The following is an 18,558-nucleotide window of genomic DNA, read 5'->3' as shown; positions in this document are numbered from 1 at the left end:
TTATTTTCTACCAAGATTAGGAAAGAAAATTGCAAACCAATTTGCTAAAGAGTATACAATATTATTTATCGTAGTATTTTTTCTTGTGAGTAAAATAAAAATAGATTTAAAATAATATAAATGAATATACATTGCAAATGGTAACTTTTTCCCCTCATTTGAGAAATATTTCTTCCCAAGATTAGAAAAGGGGAAGGAATGCAAAATGATCTGCCAAAGAAAATACTATTTTGCTCATTGTACGTTGTTTTTTATTTCACTTGAAAAACACGATAAATTCTCTTAAAAAATGCAAGTGCACTCCAAACTTTCTGCATTGGGGTTAAGAATGCAGTTTGTGCAATGTAATACCTTAAATATGATGTAGAATATATCAGGATAAATACAGCACAAGGAAAATTTAAAACCACCTAAAATGAAAAAAATATTACTTCAACAATCATTTCTGCAAATAGTGTGGTTTTTTTTTGCAGTATAAGCACTTCATTCCAAAAATTGATTCGATATAAATTATGCATAGTTTTGTCGAATTTTAAGGATCGGAGCAGCTCATTCAAAACTAATAAAGATCTGAAAAAACAGTTTCAATGAAACAAGAGTTGTGCTTTTTTTTCCCACTTTAATCGCTCAACTTAAAATCCGTCCACGATAAACCAATGTCTTCTGTACCGTTATGCCTCTCGTGGACAGTAATTTCGAAATGCACTGAAAGCGAGACACGTCATGAGCCAGGCATGCTTGTTTTGTGAGGCGAGTGAGTCAGGTATCACTACACAAAGGCTTGGGGAATGTGCTCTGAAGATCTTGTAAATCCAGTATGCTCCCGGGCTACTTGGACAGCGGCAAACTTAAACCACTAATGCTCTCTGTCCTACCCAGTTAGTATAAACACAATGGTCATGATCCAAGACCCCTTGCGAGGCCTTTGCTTTTTTATTGACGTCTTTGTCGTCTGCCTCCCTAGCGGCGTTTATGTTGACAACGTGGATGAGAATCACATCTGACTACGGTGCTCTAGCAGCCCCACCCCCCGTGTTCAGATCTGAGATTGCTTAAGCTTGAAGTGAAAGGCTGGTAATGCCTTGGCTCATCTGCAACTTGAGTGTATTTGAGTAATGGGTTGAACCAATGTTCCCTATACAGTGTTCATTTTACCTGTGAAAAGTGATGGGTCCCGGTGACTCGCATGCTAAAAAATCTATGGGTCCCAACAGAGATCTATGGGTCCCCACAATTTTGTGTTATCGAGGTTGACATTGTAAATCGGCGACAAATACATAATATAAATCTACATATTCATTCAGTTTTAATTATCACAGTTTATTAGTAATACAATTCAGTTATCACTTCAAGATTTTTTAGTTCACAACAATATTGCACATTATTCAAAATAATATTGCTGAAATAATTATATTAATCCATATTTTCATTAAGTTTTAATCATTACAGTTAATTAATACAAAGCAGTTATCACTTCAGATTTTACAATTCATATATTCTTCGTGGTTTGCTGTCCTGCCACAGTTGTAATGCCTTCTCAAGGTCCAATCCATTATCATCCTCCTCATAGCGTAACCAGGAATATAATTGAGTCCATTTTGGCAAAAAAGTCCTTGCTAGGAGTTTTCTTTTGTTTGTTCGTCGAATCGTTGTCTTCAACACACGTGTTTTCCTTGCCTTCGCGATCTTCCGAATAATTTCTCCGCCGTTTTTTCGTGCCGGAATTATTGCCGTTGTTATCACTTTCTGCATTAAGTTTCGACTTATTACTGACACTGAAGAAATGACCAATTTTGTGTTGATTTTAACCTAATACTAACTTTTTTCTGAGGCATACTTAGCCTTCACCTTCCCTCGACGACAACGACCACAACAATGACGTAATCTCAAAACAACGAGATCTCGTTTGCCGACATCGGCGTACAGACGAAAACTCGAACCGCGAGACCAAAACAACAATGGCAGATCTGCCTAAAGAAAAGTTTGGAGTAAATCTTTGTTTAAAAAAAAAATGTAATCGGGTAAAAATGACAATTTTGTGTCAAAAAAGTTGCGTCCCGGGGACGCACGTTGACTTGACACTATGCGTCCCCAGCAAAAATGATGCGTCTAGGACGCAGGGACGCAGGCAAACGAGAACACTGCCTATACCATAGGACACAGGTCTGTACCTCTGGCTCTTTATGAGTACGCGTGGCTCGCGGGCCAGAAATGGCTCTTTTCATGAGTACATGTGGCTTGGAGATAAAATTCTGACCATACAAAAGTCGTCCATAACTTTCCAATTCTAACTCTTTCAGAGTCTAGTTTGGTGCCTGCATAACCCACGTACTGAGTAAGAGTGGCCGAGCTATGCACACAGCGCATGTACTCACATCTCTGCCCAGCCCCATATGTACCACAGTTAAATATGTCAGTATGCTCGTTTGCAGTATTTTGTTTCAAAAGATCTCTGCTTGCACCTCTTTTGGAAACCATTATTTATGGGAAAAAATGAAGGTCAACATGCGCCTCAATGATCTTAAGTAACTGTGGGAGGCATACAAGTTTAAATTGGTATATAGTATTTATTGAAATGGCTCTGGCATTATTGTTTATCATAAATTTGGTCAAATAATCCAACATCACACGGTTCAATAAAATACGCTAAAAAATTAGATTTTGTCTGACTAGTGGGTTTGGCGGTTTTGCTGAATTTTGTCTTAACCGTCGTACTGATTATAAGCAAATATGTCTCTATACGATGTCAACAGTCACTGAAATCTGTCATGCCACATGTCATTGGAAAGCTTAAACACTTGTGACTCAAGATATGTTGACTATTTAAAAATGTACTCATCACAAAAACATCACTATTAGTCTAAACAAGATACCTGAAAACGGTAAGCAATCATGGCCTCTTTACATCCGTGAAAATGAATGAATGAATGAAAACTTTTATTTCGAACATTAAAATAAAAACAGGACAAAAACAATGAGTAAACAACAAAATGTCACATAACATGTTCGAAAAGGGGTAGTCAGAAGCAGATGCTTATTTTTCCTACCCCTTTATCTTCCCTATTAAATACATTTTACAAATCCTCCTTTCCTCTTATGTCTAATATAACAAAATCTCGTGGATATACTTATTACATAGGTCAGATAAGAATTATAATAATTACTATAATCACATATTTTATACACTAATCTTCGCAATACCCATCCCTCAACGTCATAATGCGCCTAGTTAAAATCTAATGTATCCTACTTTGTTTGCCTTTTAACTTCTGATTGTTCAGCCAATTGCAGGCTTTATTTTACAGGAACAGCATTCGATTTAGTTTGGGTATGTCTTTGATTGATTGGGGTTTAAGGCGAATTTTACAGGAACACTAAGAGGTTGAAATATATGCATGGCTCACTTTTTCTGAGCAAACTTTGCTGTTGGATGTGATATGAATCAAACCGGGGTTGCATAGTTGAGAGCACTGAAATGCAACCACTGGACCACCAGTGGAATAGAAAGCATAAGGAACAGCAGTCAATTTTATCTCATTACACTATGTTCGTCGCGGTACAAGAGACAAATGTTATTTTTGTTAAGAGATGACTGGTGAATTAAACATAAAAGGTAAGCGAGAGTAAGCCGGACCCACCTTAACGTAATGATTAAAATTTTAGGCCTGACCCGAAACTTGGGTCGGGCTCTGATTCGGGCTTGGACTTAAGATCTAGAGTGTAGTTTGATTTCTAAAATAATGACCACCTTTTTGTAATTTCTCCACCAGCTTTTCCTGATCGCAATGTGAGCTCCGGTCGATGTCCTCTCCTCGCCGCTCGCCAGCTTCACTCAGCAGCCAATCAAATGCGCACCGACAATAAGCCGGCCAATCATGGCAAGCAAGGCCACCGGTGACGGACAATCTCAAATGGCCGCCGTGAACCTACAGGTTCAGCAGCAACAGAAGCAGCAGGGCCCCACTGGTCACTTGGGCCCCAAAAGTCGCCTCTCTGTTGGGGGTCAGGCTGTCAACAAAAGCAACCCTGGGGCTAAAGCCCCCAGCCAATTGGCGAGTGGTGTTGGAGGAGCCCTCAAAACCAAAAGCAAGCGGGAGAGGAGCGTCTCTGTGGATTCTGGTGACCCACGAAACACTGCTCCCAAAACTCTCGAGTCCGATGCCAAAACAGGTGTGAAACTTTTTTTTTTCTTTTTAATTTAAGCACATCAGATTTTTAACAAAACCTATGTAGGCAACAGGTGGCTTTGTAGCCGCATGTAGCTTTTTGGCACTTCCTATGGCTCCCTGGCATTTCCAAATATTTTTGAAATTGTATGGTTTCTGTAGCACGACTAATATGACACAAACATTCCTAACGTTTTCCAATGAATATACATATACTTTATATATTAAGAATAGTTGTTGCCTTCCATATAAGGCTTTTCATTTTTTTGTGGCTCCAAACATGTTTTGTATTTTTGGGGGTTTGTTTTTTTTGGTCCAGTATGGCTTTTTCAACATTTTGGGTTACCAACCTCTAGCCTTAACTACGCATTTTGCCAAATTGTATTGAGTTGCTTGTACAATGAATGTAGTTGATTCATTTGTAATCTGGACAACAAGGAATTAGCATTACATTTTGAAGGAAATTTTAGATGTCCTAATAATAATAGCATAAGTATAGTAAACCCCAGGATATGGCTCCCGCCTTGCAGTTTTACTTTACGGTGAGGCATCAGAGTTCTTTTCCACCTCTGTTTATTTTCGAAAACCATGAAACTTTGCGGCGTTAGTAATCAGCCACGTGCTACTCTATTCGACCAGCTCAAGTCATGTCACACCAAAGTGAATCAAATTGTATTTTCCAGTTAGATGTGTATTTTACACAAAGGTAGTTCATTTTCACATTAATGGATGCCTTAACCCCAGCAGGTCATTGGACTGTTGGAGAGCAAATACGTGTATGAACGATGTAACCAGTAACTGAGATACATCATACCACATAAACTCTTGGGATTCAAGATAGCCGAAATGTACTCTTCACAGAAACATCACATCAATCTAAAACAAGATACCCAAAAACTATAAAGACTGGATAGCTCACCAAAAACTCCCCTGGATAGTCATTAAATAATAGAATAGAATATAATATGCCTTTATTGTCATTGTTACAACATGGGATATATTGTAACAACGAAATTGGACGACTCCAGTTCCACATTTTACAGTGAGGATAATGAAACAAAGAGATAAAGGAACAAGAACATGTTTTAACTGCTAATGATGATGATTGTCTACAAACATGGCCTCGTTACATCTCAGAGAGTCTATTTAATACAGCCATGTAGAATAATTACTCCAAAACACACGATAACGCCTACAGATTAAAAAAAAATCCACCCGAAATAATTTCCTCATCATTGGACGTTCCTTGTTGCAATACGTCTGTTTCGCTAAATAATTTCTGTTTACAAGTAAACAGAATCATAAAATCTTTTTGTGTGAGTGATTGACACCTCTCTTGCCCAATAGCGGGCTTTTTTTCACTGTCCACAGCCCGGATTAGACCATACGGCCCTGATCGGTAAAAACAGACTTCGCCTTCTTTCTTCTACGAATTTCTTTAGGCAGTAGTAACTAAATCAATGATGATAATTGAAACATTGGATAGCCAATGAAATCTGAAAAGAACATTACGCAGACCACAAAATATATGTGCATAACGCCACTCGTGATTCATTTTTACGCACTTTTCAGAATGTCTAAAAAATGTAAAAAAGTAAAATACACAGTTGCAAAGGTTTAAGTGCTGTAAACTGGTCGTCTTCAAATGGAAACGCTGAGATCTACCATTAGAAAAATTGTAGCTTTTCAGGTTGTTATCAAATTTGACAAGGTACCTGGTAAGTCTTCAAGCTATTGTCCCCCCTGTTTTCCAGCGAAGATGCCTATGCTACACTCATCTGCAGGCATTTGATTGCAAAAAAAAAATCAGGCGATAATAAAAACCTTCAATTGCTGTGTGTTCCAACTTGGATTACTAAATTCTAGTGGAACTTGCAGTGATCATTTTTTCAATTTGGGACAAGATTCAGTTTGTTACCTTTCAAAAGAGACCAACACTGTCCAGATTCTCAAATGGTTCAAGAACAGCATTCCATTTATTTTGGGTATGTCTTGGATTGCGATTTCAGGCAAATTTTACAGGAACGCCAAGGGGTTAATCACCTGGGTTTTTAGGGGCACCCACTTCCTGTTGTGTTTCTCAGGCAAATACAGTCTGGCAGCGCCCATGCCTCCCCAGGCCATTTTTTGGGTTAGGAATTTGCTCCCCCCACATAAAACTGATTTTACTGGTTACCAGTAGCAGGAGAAGCCTCCTGGTCTGATACAGAACTTTCATAATCTAGTCGCTGTTGTTGGTGCTTACTAAAAAATAGGTTATAGATTATTTTAGTGCTTTAACCTAACCTGGGTAGTTTGGGTCGGAAGGAATGAGCTAATTAATATAGGTTTCTACTTTTCACAGTAAAGTACAAACAGATTTCCTTTGGAACTAGAAAAAATTGTGGAAATTGTTTGTCTGATTTCCTTTAAAACTGTAGAAGGTAACTAATTACCTTATGCACCACTACCAGATTTGAACTAGCACCCAGAAAGAAATACATCAACGACGTGCTATCTTCACCTCCTTCACGACAGGAAGTGAACGTAATAGCTCAGAAAATGCCCCGACCTTTCAGCGAAGCGGCAGAATTTCCTCCCTTTACTCCCCCAAGGCTTCTGATAACACCAGTGACGTGTTTCACATGAAAACGCATCAGATGTCCTCACTTGCGAGGCCACATACATGTTTGAGTACCCCCTTGCTAAAAAAGGTCATGGGTGAATGATTGTATATCTGTCTGGTCCTACAAATATTTTATTTTTCTAATTTATACCACACAAACAAAATGTATTCTAGTGAATTAGGTCCAAACAACCTGCCCACACTCTTATTATATGGCTCTTGAACTCATTTGGAATTGTCCTTAATTTTGTTGTCTGACCAAAGAATGTTGAATTAAAATTTAAGGTCAAATCTGCCTTCATCTGAGCTGCATGTCAAGTGTGTTGCAAAAACCAGGACAAGGCCAGTGACCAAGGCAAACAAATTGGCTCAATGATTGACTTTATTTTGAGAAGAATCTTGTAGCCCTTGGCAACAAAACATTGGCAGGAAAACAAGCAATCAGTAGCATTAATTGGTAGGGGCTCCCTCTGCTGCCTTTTGAGTATATTATTACAGCATCAATTGTGAGTGTAATACGGTAAATGAACTGGATTGTTTTTAGTCATTGATATAAACACTGTAAAACTTTGAATGCAGCGAGATTAGACAGGCAAGGGTGAACATGTAATAAAGATTTCAAAGAGAAAAAAAACATAGAGGGACTATTTGTGCATAGAGACTGGTCCAAGTTGTAATAATAATGCAATATTTTTGAACAAAGAATAGTGCATCGTAACAATAGTGCAATAACATTTAGCAGCAACAAAAATCCAGATACATGTAAGTCTGGATGTATATATTTTCAGTTTCATGCAATAGTATATATTTTCAGTTACGTACAATTGTATATATTTTCAGTTTTATTTAGCAGCTGCCAAAAAAGGAAAAAACAAAAAGTCGCAAGATATGTTTTCATAGTTTTGTGCGCTTGTTTAGGGTAGTGATGGCCCCAGGGAAGAAACTGTCGCTGAGCTTGTTTGTCCTTGTTTCGAGGGACCTGTAGCACCTACTAGGGGGCTATAGGTCAACATTAAAGCTCCAGTGTGTATCATATTATAGTGACCCTTAGTGATGGAAAAATATTTTTTTATGTAAATCAGAAGTTAACATATATGCTTTATATCAGGAGTCTGAAACCTTTTTTGACCCAAAGTGCTACATCTACCAAAAAAGAAAAACACACAAAATTATATATGAAATCATTTTTACACCATATATTTCAAGACAACATTCAACAAAACCTCCAAACTTGCTCTCCAGACCAAAGTTAACTTTTCCCAGCATTTTATTTCACTGTGCGGCATTATATGATTTGATAACATTTTTGAAATACTAATAGCCAGACCCCGTGTCCCATACCAACAAATATACCACTTTAAACTTGTCTCCCTCCAACAATTACTTCAGATCGTTAAGGTTCATTTTAACCTTATTTTTTTCTGTAAACAATGGTTTCGGAAGAAGGTGCAAGCAGTACTTTTGTAAAAATGTCACGAAATACTGCAAACGAAAAATTTCCAGCTGCTCAGTGTTTCCTTTCAAGCGCAATGGGTGTATGTGAGAAAGAAGCAACGTGTTATGTGTGCAGATGTTTGCCCTCCCTCATTGCTTACCCAATCAAATCCGTCCAACCATACCGCTCACCCTATCAAACTTCTCTGTGTACTGGATGGATTTTTGGTATTTTAATAGTTTTATTCTGTGGGTTTTCATTGTAAAGTGTCTCAACATTGAACATATATTATATAATTGGCGACCTACATCCAAAACAAGGTCTGTTTGGTGACACCTTGACTGTAAACTGTAGCGGAAACTCTGCCCTTTATATACTGGACCGAAGTGTTATACTGGCTTTGCATGTGCGTAAATCTGGTCGAGGCAAATTAGAGTTTGAACAATACAGATATAATTTACATGACCAAACTATTATCTCCAGGCCATACGTACTCATGAAAAGCGCAATGTAGGGCTCGTGAGCCATGGGTTCTCGTCCCTTCCTTCATTACATTAAAATAGTATTTTAAAGAAAGCAGGTTGGGAAGAGTGTAATCATACTACACAACTGGAGATGCTGTATAAATGTCATCGTACTACTATGGAAGTCTAAATGATCATTCTTCAAAGTTGTCCCGGTGCTATTTTTAGCACAACACACCCAATACCTCCCACAATTGAACCCTGCATGTGTTGGTCGACAAGTGATTCAAACATCTTCGACTTTTTTCTTGTCTTCCTTCTCTAGCCATCCATGTTAGCCACTTGGGTGAAGGCTATGGCTCACCACCAGCTTCTATTGTTATTGTTAGTTACTCCTGCTTTGTCCCTTCGGGTCACTCGCCTCCATGAGCTGGTCATGCAAGCGAATTTACTGATTCAGACAACTTTTGTGTTCTTTTTTTCCTCTGTTTTATCCTTTAGCTTCTCATGTTATCCATTTGGCTGCCAGCTATGACTCGTTGTTATCTGCTATTTGATTGTTAGTATCCCACCTGTAAATAAAGGTTGCTCCAGTGTCACTCGCAGAGTTTTGTGCATGATTCAGGGTCCCGGCGCTTGACAAAGTATTTTCTAAAGGCTTCTCTCCCTAACTGTTTAACTTGGCCATCCATACTAGCTCTTACCAACACCAGCTATTTGCCCATTTCAGTATCTACAACTGTATTATCCAGATTGCTTGGTCTTTTGTTTTTTACTGGGATTAACAAAAGCCCTCATGTCCTGTCGCGCACTAGAATTCATCCTTTCCCACTCAGGAAAACATGGACGTAAGCTTCAGAAATTTTCTATGTGGTATTTTTTTTTTTAAACGAATGTGCATGTTTCAGCTCCATTTTAAGCTACAATGACATAGTGGTGAATTATTGCACATTGTCAATTTAATATTAGCTCTATCTTTTTGCTTTTAAAACTGCAATAAATGTAAAGTCACTTGATTCATCCTATGATGACTCTGCTTTTGTCACACAACCATAAAGAAAGTTGAAAATCTGACGATTTTCTCACAATTTATTTTCATTTCTCTATCTCAAAGAAGGTGTCACGCGCAGTAAAAGGCGTTGTGTTCTGGAGAAGAAGCAGCCTTACAGTGGAGATGAGTGGTGCTCTGGACCTGAGACAGAAGATGATGATGACAAGCCACGCCCGACCCCTCAGCGTGAGTAGAAATTGTTTACAGTTTAATTTATTGTGCTATGAGGGAATATTAGGCCCCTTCCTGATAGAGTTCTCGGAAAATGTTTCTAGTCAGTTCCCAAGAATTAAAGACTTTTACAGTTGCTCCAAGACTACTGGACAGTGCTTCGAAATATTGCATTTTTTAGGGGAGCGAGTGTTGCCTGGTCCCAGGCAGGCTCAACCTGATCATCCCCCTCTAGCGACCCCTGCGCCTGAGCAGGTAATGATTAGTGGACCAGGACCTGGAGTGAAACTAGGGCTGCCTACGTCTCAGTCTTCGCAGCAGTTGCTGTATGTCTTTACAACCAGCATGGCCAACAGGTAAATCCCCATTTACAAATCAACAATTTGTAGCTCAGTAATGTAGACTTTACATTCAATTAACCTGTTGTTTTTTTTTTGTATCAAAAGTGCTGCAGAGGCAGTAATAAAAGGCAAGATGGAGTCCATTCTTCAGTTTCACCAGCAAACTGTTCCAACAACCAAGTTAGAGCAGGTGAGATAATATACCGTACTTTTGGTTTCTTATGAGCTTTCTTGAGAGTTAATTTACAGCTAAATGCAGTACAGTACACCCCTTGGATACAACATTACTCTGTTTGGAGGTGGGGGTCGTAAAGTGAAATTGCCACAAAGTGGGCGATAGATACCAATGGTAATTAAACGATGCCTTCTGAACTCTTGGTTCACAAGATAAAAACATTTAAATAACAAAATGCTATAAAGTAGGTCCTGCTTGTGAGGATTGTCATACTCTACAGATATGTCCTTTCTTTAATAGCCACTTTATTTTTAAAAAATAGTCCGAAACGACGATTGGTAACGGCCATGTAATTAAGCAAGGTGGGAGGGGGGGGCATGATTAATGTTCCCAAAACATTTTTTGATAATGGGAAGCTTCTTTTCCATGATTACCATGGTTTTGCTTCTCGCTTTAGCCTCACTGCGAGTCTTGGTACCCGTAGTAAAATAATTTAGTATCAAAAATACAGAACGCCAACTGAATGGCCTTTGTGCTAATTAAGAACAAAAAGCAGTTTTCAGCATGAAAAACGTCAGAGACCCCTGGTATGGACTGATAATTCTTTGGGTTGTTGGGTTGGGAAGGTGATTAGGAATATTGGTAAAAGCTGTTTTGTTGAGCAAAATGTTATGTCCCCAAATGTTGTTCATCGTTTATAGAACTGCATATCTTTCTTTGGACACAGGTCCATGCACTAGCGAGGATCACTGAGAAGAGGCACTCAAGCTCCTCTCCTCAAGCCACCACACCTAAATCCAAAAGTGGAACGCCACGTCCTAATTCAGCAGGAGGAAGCATCTCCTCACTTGTAGCGGGGACCCTAACAGGGGGCAACTCCGACAACGAGTCCCCCCGATCCAGACACGGAAACCTCTGCATCAGTAACCCAGTTCTGTCTCAAAGACTGGAGGGAGATGGTAGAGGCACTCCGTTAAGTTCTGTCTCAGTAACGGTCCATAGTGAAGGTCTTCCCATTCCTAGTCTTTCACCTTCAGGAAGTCCTTCCAACCTGTCTGCTCATTTACTAAGCGAAACCGGACGAAGAAGTGGCTCTGGTGCTGTAAGCGGTCTTTCCAAGGAACAGCTTGAACATAGGGAACGTTCTTTGCAGACTCTAAGGGACATCGAGAGACTTTTTCTGCGCACTGGAGCAAGAGGGGGCCATCATGGCGATGCTGCCAGTCAGGATAATAACGCACCAGACGTTATCACCAATACTAGCGATAGAGGAGCTATTCATGATGATGGCGACAATGGTAGAAATAGTGGAGATAGCAGTAACCTGGCACTATCAGCGTTAGCCTCTCTGAGAAACATGAAAAAATTTGAAGAACCTTTGCAGTCCATAAAGTCTCAAACGCAGTCGCTCAGTGCTGCCACTCACAGTCCAGAAGTAGACCTACATCATAATCTACCAGAACATTCACATCACCAGATAGGTTCACCTGGATTAGACATGGGTCCTTTACTTGGACAAGAGGGTCTGACCCAAGAGCAAATAGCTTGGCGTAAACTACAAGAAGAGTACTACCAGGAGAAAAGGCAGCAACAGGAAATGCAAAATCCCCAGCACTTTAGGATGATGACTGAAATGGGCTTACAAGGGGGTCCCATGATGATCAGGGGACCCCCTCCACCATATCACAGCAAGTCTGGAGATCAGCAGTGGGATTCAGTAAATATGATAGGAGGAATGCATGCAAATATACGAATAACCAGCATAAACCAAGAAGGACCTGGACGTCCAAGGTTTCTAGGACATGTGCAGAGAGGACCTTCTGGGGAACCAGGATTACCTGGCAGTCCAAGGGGAATGCTAACTGTTGATGGTCTAGGACCCCAAAGGCCTACCAGGCCAGGGCTTTGGCCTGATAACATGCCTAACAACATGGACGGCATAGGTCAGTTCCACGGTTGCTACTCTCAAAACTTGCGGGATGATCCTGAGCATCTTTTAACTCGTGAGGACTTATTTCGCATCTCAGAAAAGCGGCAATTGCAGGGTGTTCCTAGGTTTGAACTTGAACGCATTATTGCACAGCAGCAACAGGGCAATATAGGATCAAGAATGATGGAAAATCCCGGAGGGGCCGACTTCTCTAATTTGGGTATGGGCAGAGGTCGAACTTCCAATCAAGGAGATCCAATTGATTTTCCTGGTTCACAGGACATGATGAGCTCTCCGAGAGGACCTCAGATTAGAGACTTAATAGACTCCTCTCTGGGGAGCAACCTTTCAATGAACATGAACGCGCAGATGAATATCCAGCAGCAGCATATGACTCTCTCACAAAAGCTCAGAAGGGGCCCAGGAAGAGGGCCTGGAGGTGAGTTCTTCAGCCCTGGAGAGTTGGCAAGAATACGAGTGTCACAAAATGAAAGAAGAAATATTGGATTGGTCTCCAGCACTGACGGTCCCTTCCGTTTTCCAACACAAGGCCCTTTCTCTGGTGGACTCATTGATGGGCCATATTCTCAACAGTCTGGTCATGAAATGTTTGTGCTTGAGCAGGAGGGACGTAGTCAGATGGGCGGTACTTCAAGGCTCAGTCATATGCCAATCAGTGGAGACCTCAAGAGAATGGGTCATGGTCCTCGGCACCCTACTGATATACCTGTCAATTTTCACCCAATGACGTCTCCTACAATTCAGCATCCCCACCAGATCAGTTCGCCAAGGCTGCACCAAGAGCAGTCAGCTCATCTTTCTTCTCCATCTACTCCAGGGCCGAAGTCACCCTCAGTCATGGCACCTTCAGGTCCCCTCCCCACTCTTCCCCCTTCTTCTGGCACAGGCACACTATGTCCTTCTTCTATGAAATCACCCCTGATCATGGGATCTTCGAACCATGACCTGCACTCCCCCTCTATCTCACCTGGACGACTTAAGTCCCCAGCCATGGCTATGGGCTCACCTGTGTGGAGGTCTCCAAAAACTGATCACTCAAGTCCAGGTGGTCCGACTAGCGTGAGGGCAGCAGGAAATGGAGGAAGTCATTCTGAGACAGGTACATGCAAAACATTAAAGATTTTCATCACACACTTCAAGGGTCATCTGAAGTTGTACCATGGCAGTAACATTTACCCCTACATACAACATTAACCCATTCCGAAACTGGGATTGCTATGTGAAATTGAGTTGTGACGGTAGACAGAAATTTATTGTAATGTTTAACCCCTTAACGTTCCTGTAATATTTGCCTAAAATGCCAATCTAAGATGCACCCAAAGTAAATTGAATGTTGTTCTTGGACCGTGAGGAGATTATGGACACTTTTGATCAAGCCAAGTCATGTTTATTTGTATAGCCCTAATCACAAGGAGTATCATGGGCTACACAGACCACAGATTATTGCAAATTACTGTTATTACACAATCCCCGGATCCAAAACCTACTTGAGGGCAAGGGAAATCTCAAAAAATCTCACCATGCACAAAATAAAGAAACCTTGAGAAGTACCTTTTGAAAGATAAGACTCTGAAGTTTTGCTCAAAACTGAAAAAATCACTGCAAGTTCTACTAACATGGAGTTATCTAGGTTAGAACACACAGAAATAGAAGGTTTTTTTCTTGTCTAAATAAAATTGCAATTAATTGCCTGCAGATGAGTGTAGCATGGGCATCTTGAAGCCTTACCTGGTACCTTGTTAAATTTGATCACAATCTGATAATTTAAACATAGTATTTTACACATTTTTCCAAGGGTAGGTTTAGGCGTTTCCACAAGTGCCCATTTGAAGACGACCGGTTTCTAACAATAAAATCTTTGCAAATGTGTATTTTATTTTGTCCGATTTTTACAAAAAAATTGTAAAAGCGTATTAAACATTTGAATCATCTTTCCAAGTCAATTAATGATTGTGCACACTTGCTTGTAAAAATGATACGTAAAAATGAATCACCTTATGCTTACGTAGTCCAGGATCTTATTTAAATATAATACGAACATCTTCATATCGATTTATTCAGAATTAAATTGTCTAACCAATATGTCAATCGTCATTTGAATCGGTCACTATCGGATAAAGATATTGGGAGGTAAGGACGGCATAGGGTAGTATTATAGCATAACAGGCCTGTATCGGCTTATGTGGGTTATGGATTTTGAAACAAAGCCTGCAATTGGCTGAAAAAGATGTCAGTCACAAGTTTGGATGCCAACGGCCTAAAGAAAATTATTGTACTTGTCAATTTATTTGTAAACGAGAACCATGGGGCTTAACAGACGGTTACCAACAAGTAACATTCATCAATGCAAAGATGCTTTTTGGCGGATTAGTTTTATCTGTCAGCATTATTGTGTGTTTTGAAGTAAATATTTTACATGGTTAGATTCACTAGACTTTTGCAGATTTAAGGAGTCTATAGTTGGGTACTATGATCGAATGTGATGGCTGCAAGACAACGTCTTTGGTGAACTACCCTGGCTTTATAGTTTTTGCATATCTTGTTTCAGACTGATGGTAATGTTTCTGTGATGTGTACATTTTTAAATGGTCAGAAAATTTTGAATCCCAAGAGTATACGCTTACCAGAGATATGTTGCATGACATATTTCAGTGACTGTTGACATCGTACAGGCACGTATTTTTTAAGGGGTTAACTACTGCGCTTGTGGGACGAGAAATCCATATCCCTAGTCTACTATAGTTCCATATCATTTATGACATTATTTTGTGTTTATTACAGGCCGATTGATACCCCCCAGAAGTTCCAACTCCACACCAAGTAACCAACCTCCTTCAATGAATCCCAGTACAACTTTTGAGACTTCACCCGATGCCCCAAAGACACAAAATCCTTTGTCGTTGATCATGTCTCAAATGTCCAAGTATGCCCTTCCCAGTTCTACACCCCTCTACCATGACGCAATCAAGACAATAGCAACTTCTGATGACGAGATGATGCCTGATCGACCCCTTCTGCCCAGTGTTACCATTGAAGGTATGACCCCTATAGCAAACGGGAGTTTGATTTTTTAAATGCTTGTCTGCTATTAATTGGCATCACAGCATCATGAAAATGCAGATGTGCTATTGGCTAAATTATTTCCTACCACGATTTTCTCTTCAATCAGTTCAGAATTTCATGTGCTTTGCAAAGACTTAGCAAGTCAGCATTACAATTCAGTATTTTATAATGTATTTATTTGCTATGATTCCCAAGGCTATTGATGCTAAAAAGAAAAGCAAAAAGATGGTTACAATTTAAATAAATCTTGCAGTTTCTATCCCCGTCATAATGCAATTTCTCTCTGCGATCCCCACCTCATAACAGACTAACGAATGGATTAATGTATCTTGGTGGTCTACTGCGCATGGCTGGGTAAAAAATAAATTGTTGTTTTTAGTGACAGTGTCCAGCTTTAGTGAGACGGGGTTGGGTTTTCTTTTTTAAATTCAGTTAAGATGTAAAAAGTTACAATTCATAATGTAACAAGACATTACAGTCTTATCCTAATATGCCGGCTGTGTTTCACCAACAGGCAACATGGGTCACCTGCTGACATCCCAAATCCTGGTTTCCCAGAGTTCCATCAGTGCTCAGAGTGATTCCCAAAGCCCAGTGGGAATTCCAAATCAAAGTCAGCAGCAGCTTTCCCACGATACCTCGGAACCTGTGCTGTCTTCACCCAACCCAATGGGCCTTACTCATATGAGTTCCACACTGATGGTAGCAGGCAGTGATGACTTTGGTCCTTGCAATGTTTCACCCATTTCTCAAAACCAGATGGGTGCTTTCCCCCGCATGCAAGGATCATCTCAAGGACATATACGTTCGCCCATCAGCAGAATGTCTCGTAACTTTTCTCAAACCGGGGAGAATGTTCTGTCACCTCAGCAACTGCACCAACGCCACCCTCATCCCTCAGAGTCCTTCCCACCTCTTCCCATGGCTGATGGACCAGATCTGAGCGAAGTCATCCGGCCCACCCATTCAGGGATTCCAGAGTTCGACCTGTCTCGCATCATTCCCTCCGATAAACCCAGCAGCACTCTGCAGTATTTCCCCAAAAGCGAACAGCCTCAGAATCTAAACCAGGTGTTACCGCAGCCACCTTCCCAGCAGCTCCTCAAACACTTGTCTTCCTCTGGTCCACAGCATATCTCCTCATCAAACCCCCACTTGGCCAATTTACAGAACATGATGGCAGAGCAGCAGATGCCGCCTCACCAGGGCGGACTTAGTGAAAGCATAGCCATCTTCCAGGGTGCAGACACCAGGGGAATGGTGTCTAGCATGGGTCCCATGTATCCCCCGGGGCACATGATGGGAAGGACAGGTATGGTTTCCCAGCAACAGCAGGCCATGGTGGCAAACAATCTTCTCCACCATCCTTCCGGTCTATACCCGGGAATGATCTCTCCTCAGCAGCATCAGCACAATTTGATGGCGCGGCCAAACATGATGATGATGCAGGCCAAACAGCGCAATATGCCCATCCCTGGGGACCCCTTTGGCTCTCATGGTGCTTTAATGACCCCTCGGGGCCCCTTGATGGGCCCATCCAACGCACAGACTGGAATGATCGGAAACCAGTCCCATAAACAACGTGGGATGTCGCTGGAGAGTTCCATCAGTTACGGCCCTGGTGGGATGGCCAACATGCCTTTTTGATTCACACGACTCCCCATGTACAAGCATCTCCTTTACATTACTGATTGAATCCATGTATCATTTGTTCCTCCTATACTAATTGAGTGATGAGAATTCAATCATGAAAAGTACATACAGTGGGACCTCGCTACTTCACGGTTCCACGTTCGCGGGTTCAGAGCTTCGCGGGTCTAAAAAAAAATAATAATAATAAATTAAAATTATATATAAATATATATATATATATATACATATATATATATATATTATTCTTTTTTTTTTAAACATTTTTGAAGGGGTGTAGCTACTTCGCGGATTTTCACTTTTCGCAGGTGGTTTTGGTCCCCATTAACCGTGATAACCGAGGGATTACTGTATTGCACAAGCTTCACATTATAATGCAATATTTTTAGCCTACCACAGAACTAGCCATTTACAGAATAGGTAATCATGATATAGATCAGGGTTTGTTATCCTTTTTTGAGCCAAAAAAACAATTTCCCCCAAATATGCGTGTTTTAATTTTTGTTTTCATGTTTACATATTAGATATAGGCTAAAAATTATCCTTACTTTAAAATATTAAAATATAAAGATATTCTCATCAAAGGGACTTGAATAGAATTTTTGGCATGATTCAGCAATTGGTACGGGTAACTAATATATGTTGTAATTACTTGTTTTTGTCGTGTTTTTTTTCCCTTTTCAGATTACTTTTTTCTAGTATAATGAGAAAAAAAAATATTCAAAATCGTCCAAATCATTTGCCATTCGAACCCCATCCCTCTATTAAAAATTTCTATTTTTCTGAGACTGTCCTGTAAGTCATTTTCAGTCCTGTGGCCTGTTTTTTTTTTTTTTATCAAAAAGAGTTGTAGGGGGCATTTCTGTTACATTCAGACAAAAAGGTAAAAACTAATTGCTTTGCAAATATTTTATTGCATTTTAAAAGTGAATTTAACAAATTTTACATGGATTCTTTTCAACATTTATTTTCATGGCTGTCTTTTTTTATTTAATGAGAAGGAAAATTACCAACATCAGCAATGGTCATCTCCTGTAATTAATTGCTACTGATTAATATTACAGTACTATAATAGCACTGTAAACTGTTCAATATTAAACAAAAATCTGTAGAGCTTTTCTTAAAAAATGTAAAATATGTACATTTCTGATGTGCCTAAAATTTATATTAGTTACCCCTGATTTTATTCCCACCCCCTGCTACCAAAACTGTTGCGCAAAGCTGTGTGTTCTATGAGCTGCTGTATATAAAATGCGATTTGTCATTGTTTGCACTCTTGTTCTGTATAATTGTGTTTTAATAGAATTCTAAAAGAAAAGGAAGAGTGAAACTATCTATGGTGGGTTGATTGTTCTCTTCGGGATGGGAGTTGCTGTATGATAAGCACAGATGTCGGGACGCAGCTGCAGTCGAATAAATAAAAACCTTAACTTTTGGTGTGATGACTCTCTTCCGACCAACTTACAACGAATGAAATGTTTGATGA

The 18,558-nt window shown here is 40.0% G+C and overlaps 1 protein-coding gene across 1 annotated transcript; it reads left to right on the top strand.

The window, feature by feature from the left end:
* Nucleotides 1–3,832: 3,832 nt before the first annotated feature.
* bcl9l (bcl9 like) lies at nucleotides 3,833–18,507 on the top strand. The gene is given in 8 exon segments (XM_088345764.1): nucleotides 3,833–3,886; nucleotides 3,888–4,170; nucleotides 9,785–9,907; nucleotides 10,074–10,248; nucleotides 10,339–10,423; nucleotides 11,136–13,458; nucleotides 15,141–15,395; nucleotides 15,937–18,507. Coding segments are annotated over 8 exon segments (4,416 nt in total). The 5' UTR covers nucleotides 3,833–3,847; the 3' UTR covers nucleotides 17,070–18,507.
* The last annotated feature ends 51 nt before the right edge of the window (nucleotides 18,508–18,558 follow it).

This window comes from Urocampus carinirostris, chromosome 10, assembly GCF_059441175.1.
Source record: "Urocampus carinirostris isolate Australia breed hairy pipefish chromosome 10, RoL_Ucar_1.0, whole genome shotgun sequence".
Lineage (NCBI taxonomy): Eukaryota > Metazoa > Chordata > Actinopteri > Syngnathiformes > Syngnathidae > Urocampus > Urocampus carinirostris.
Note: the sequence above shows the minus strand (reverse complement) of the source record. Positions and strands in the feature narration are given on the sequence as shown.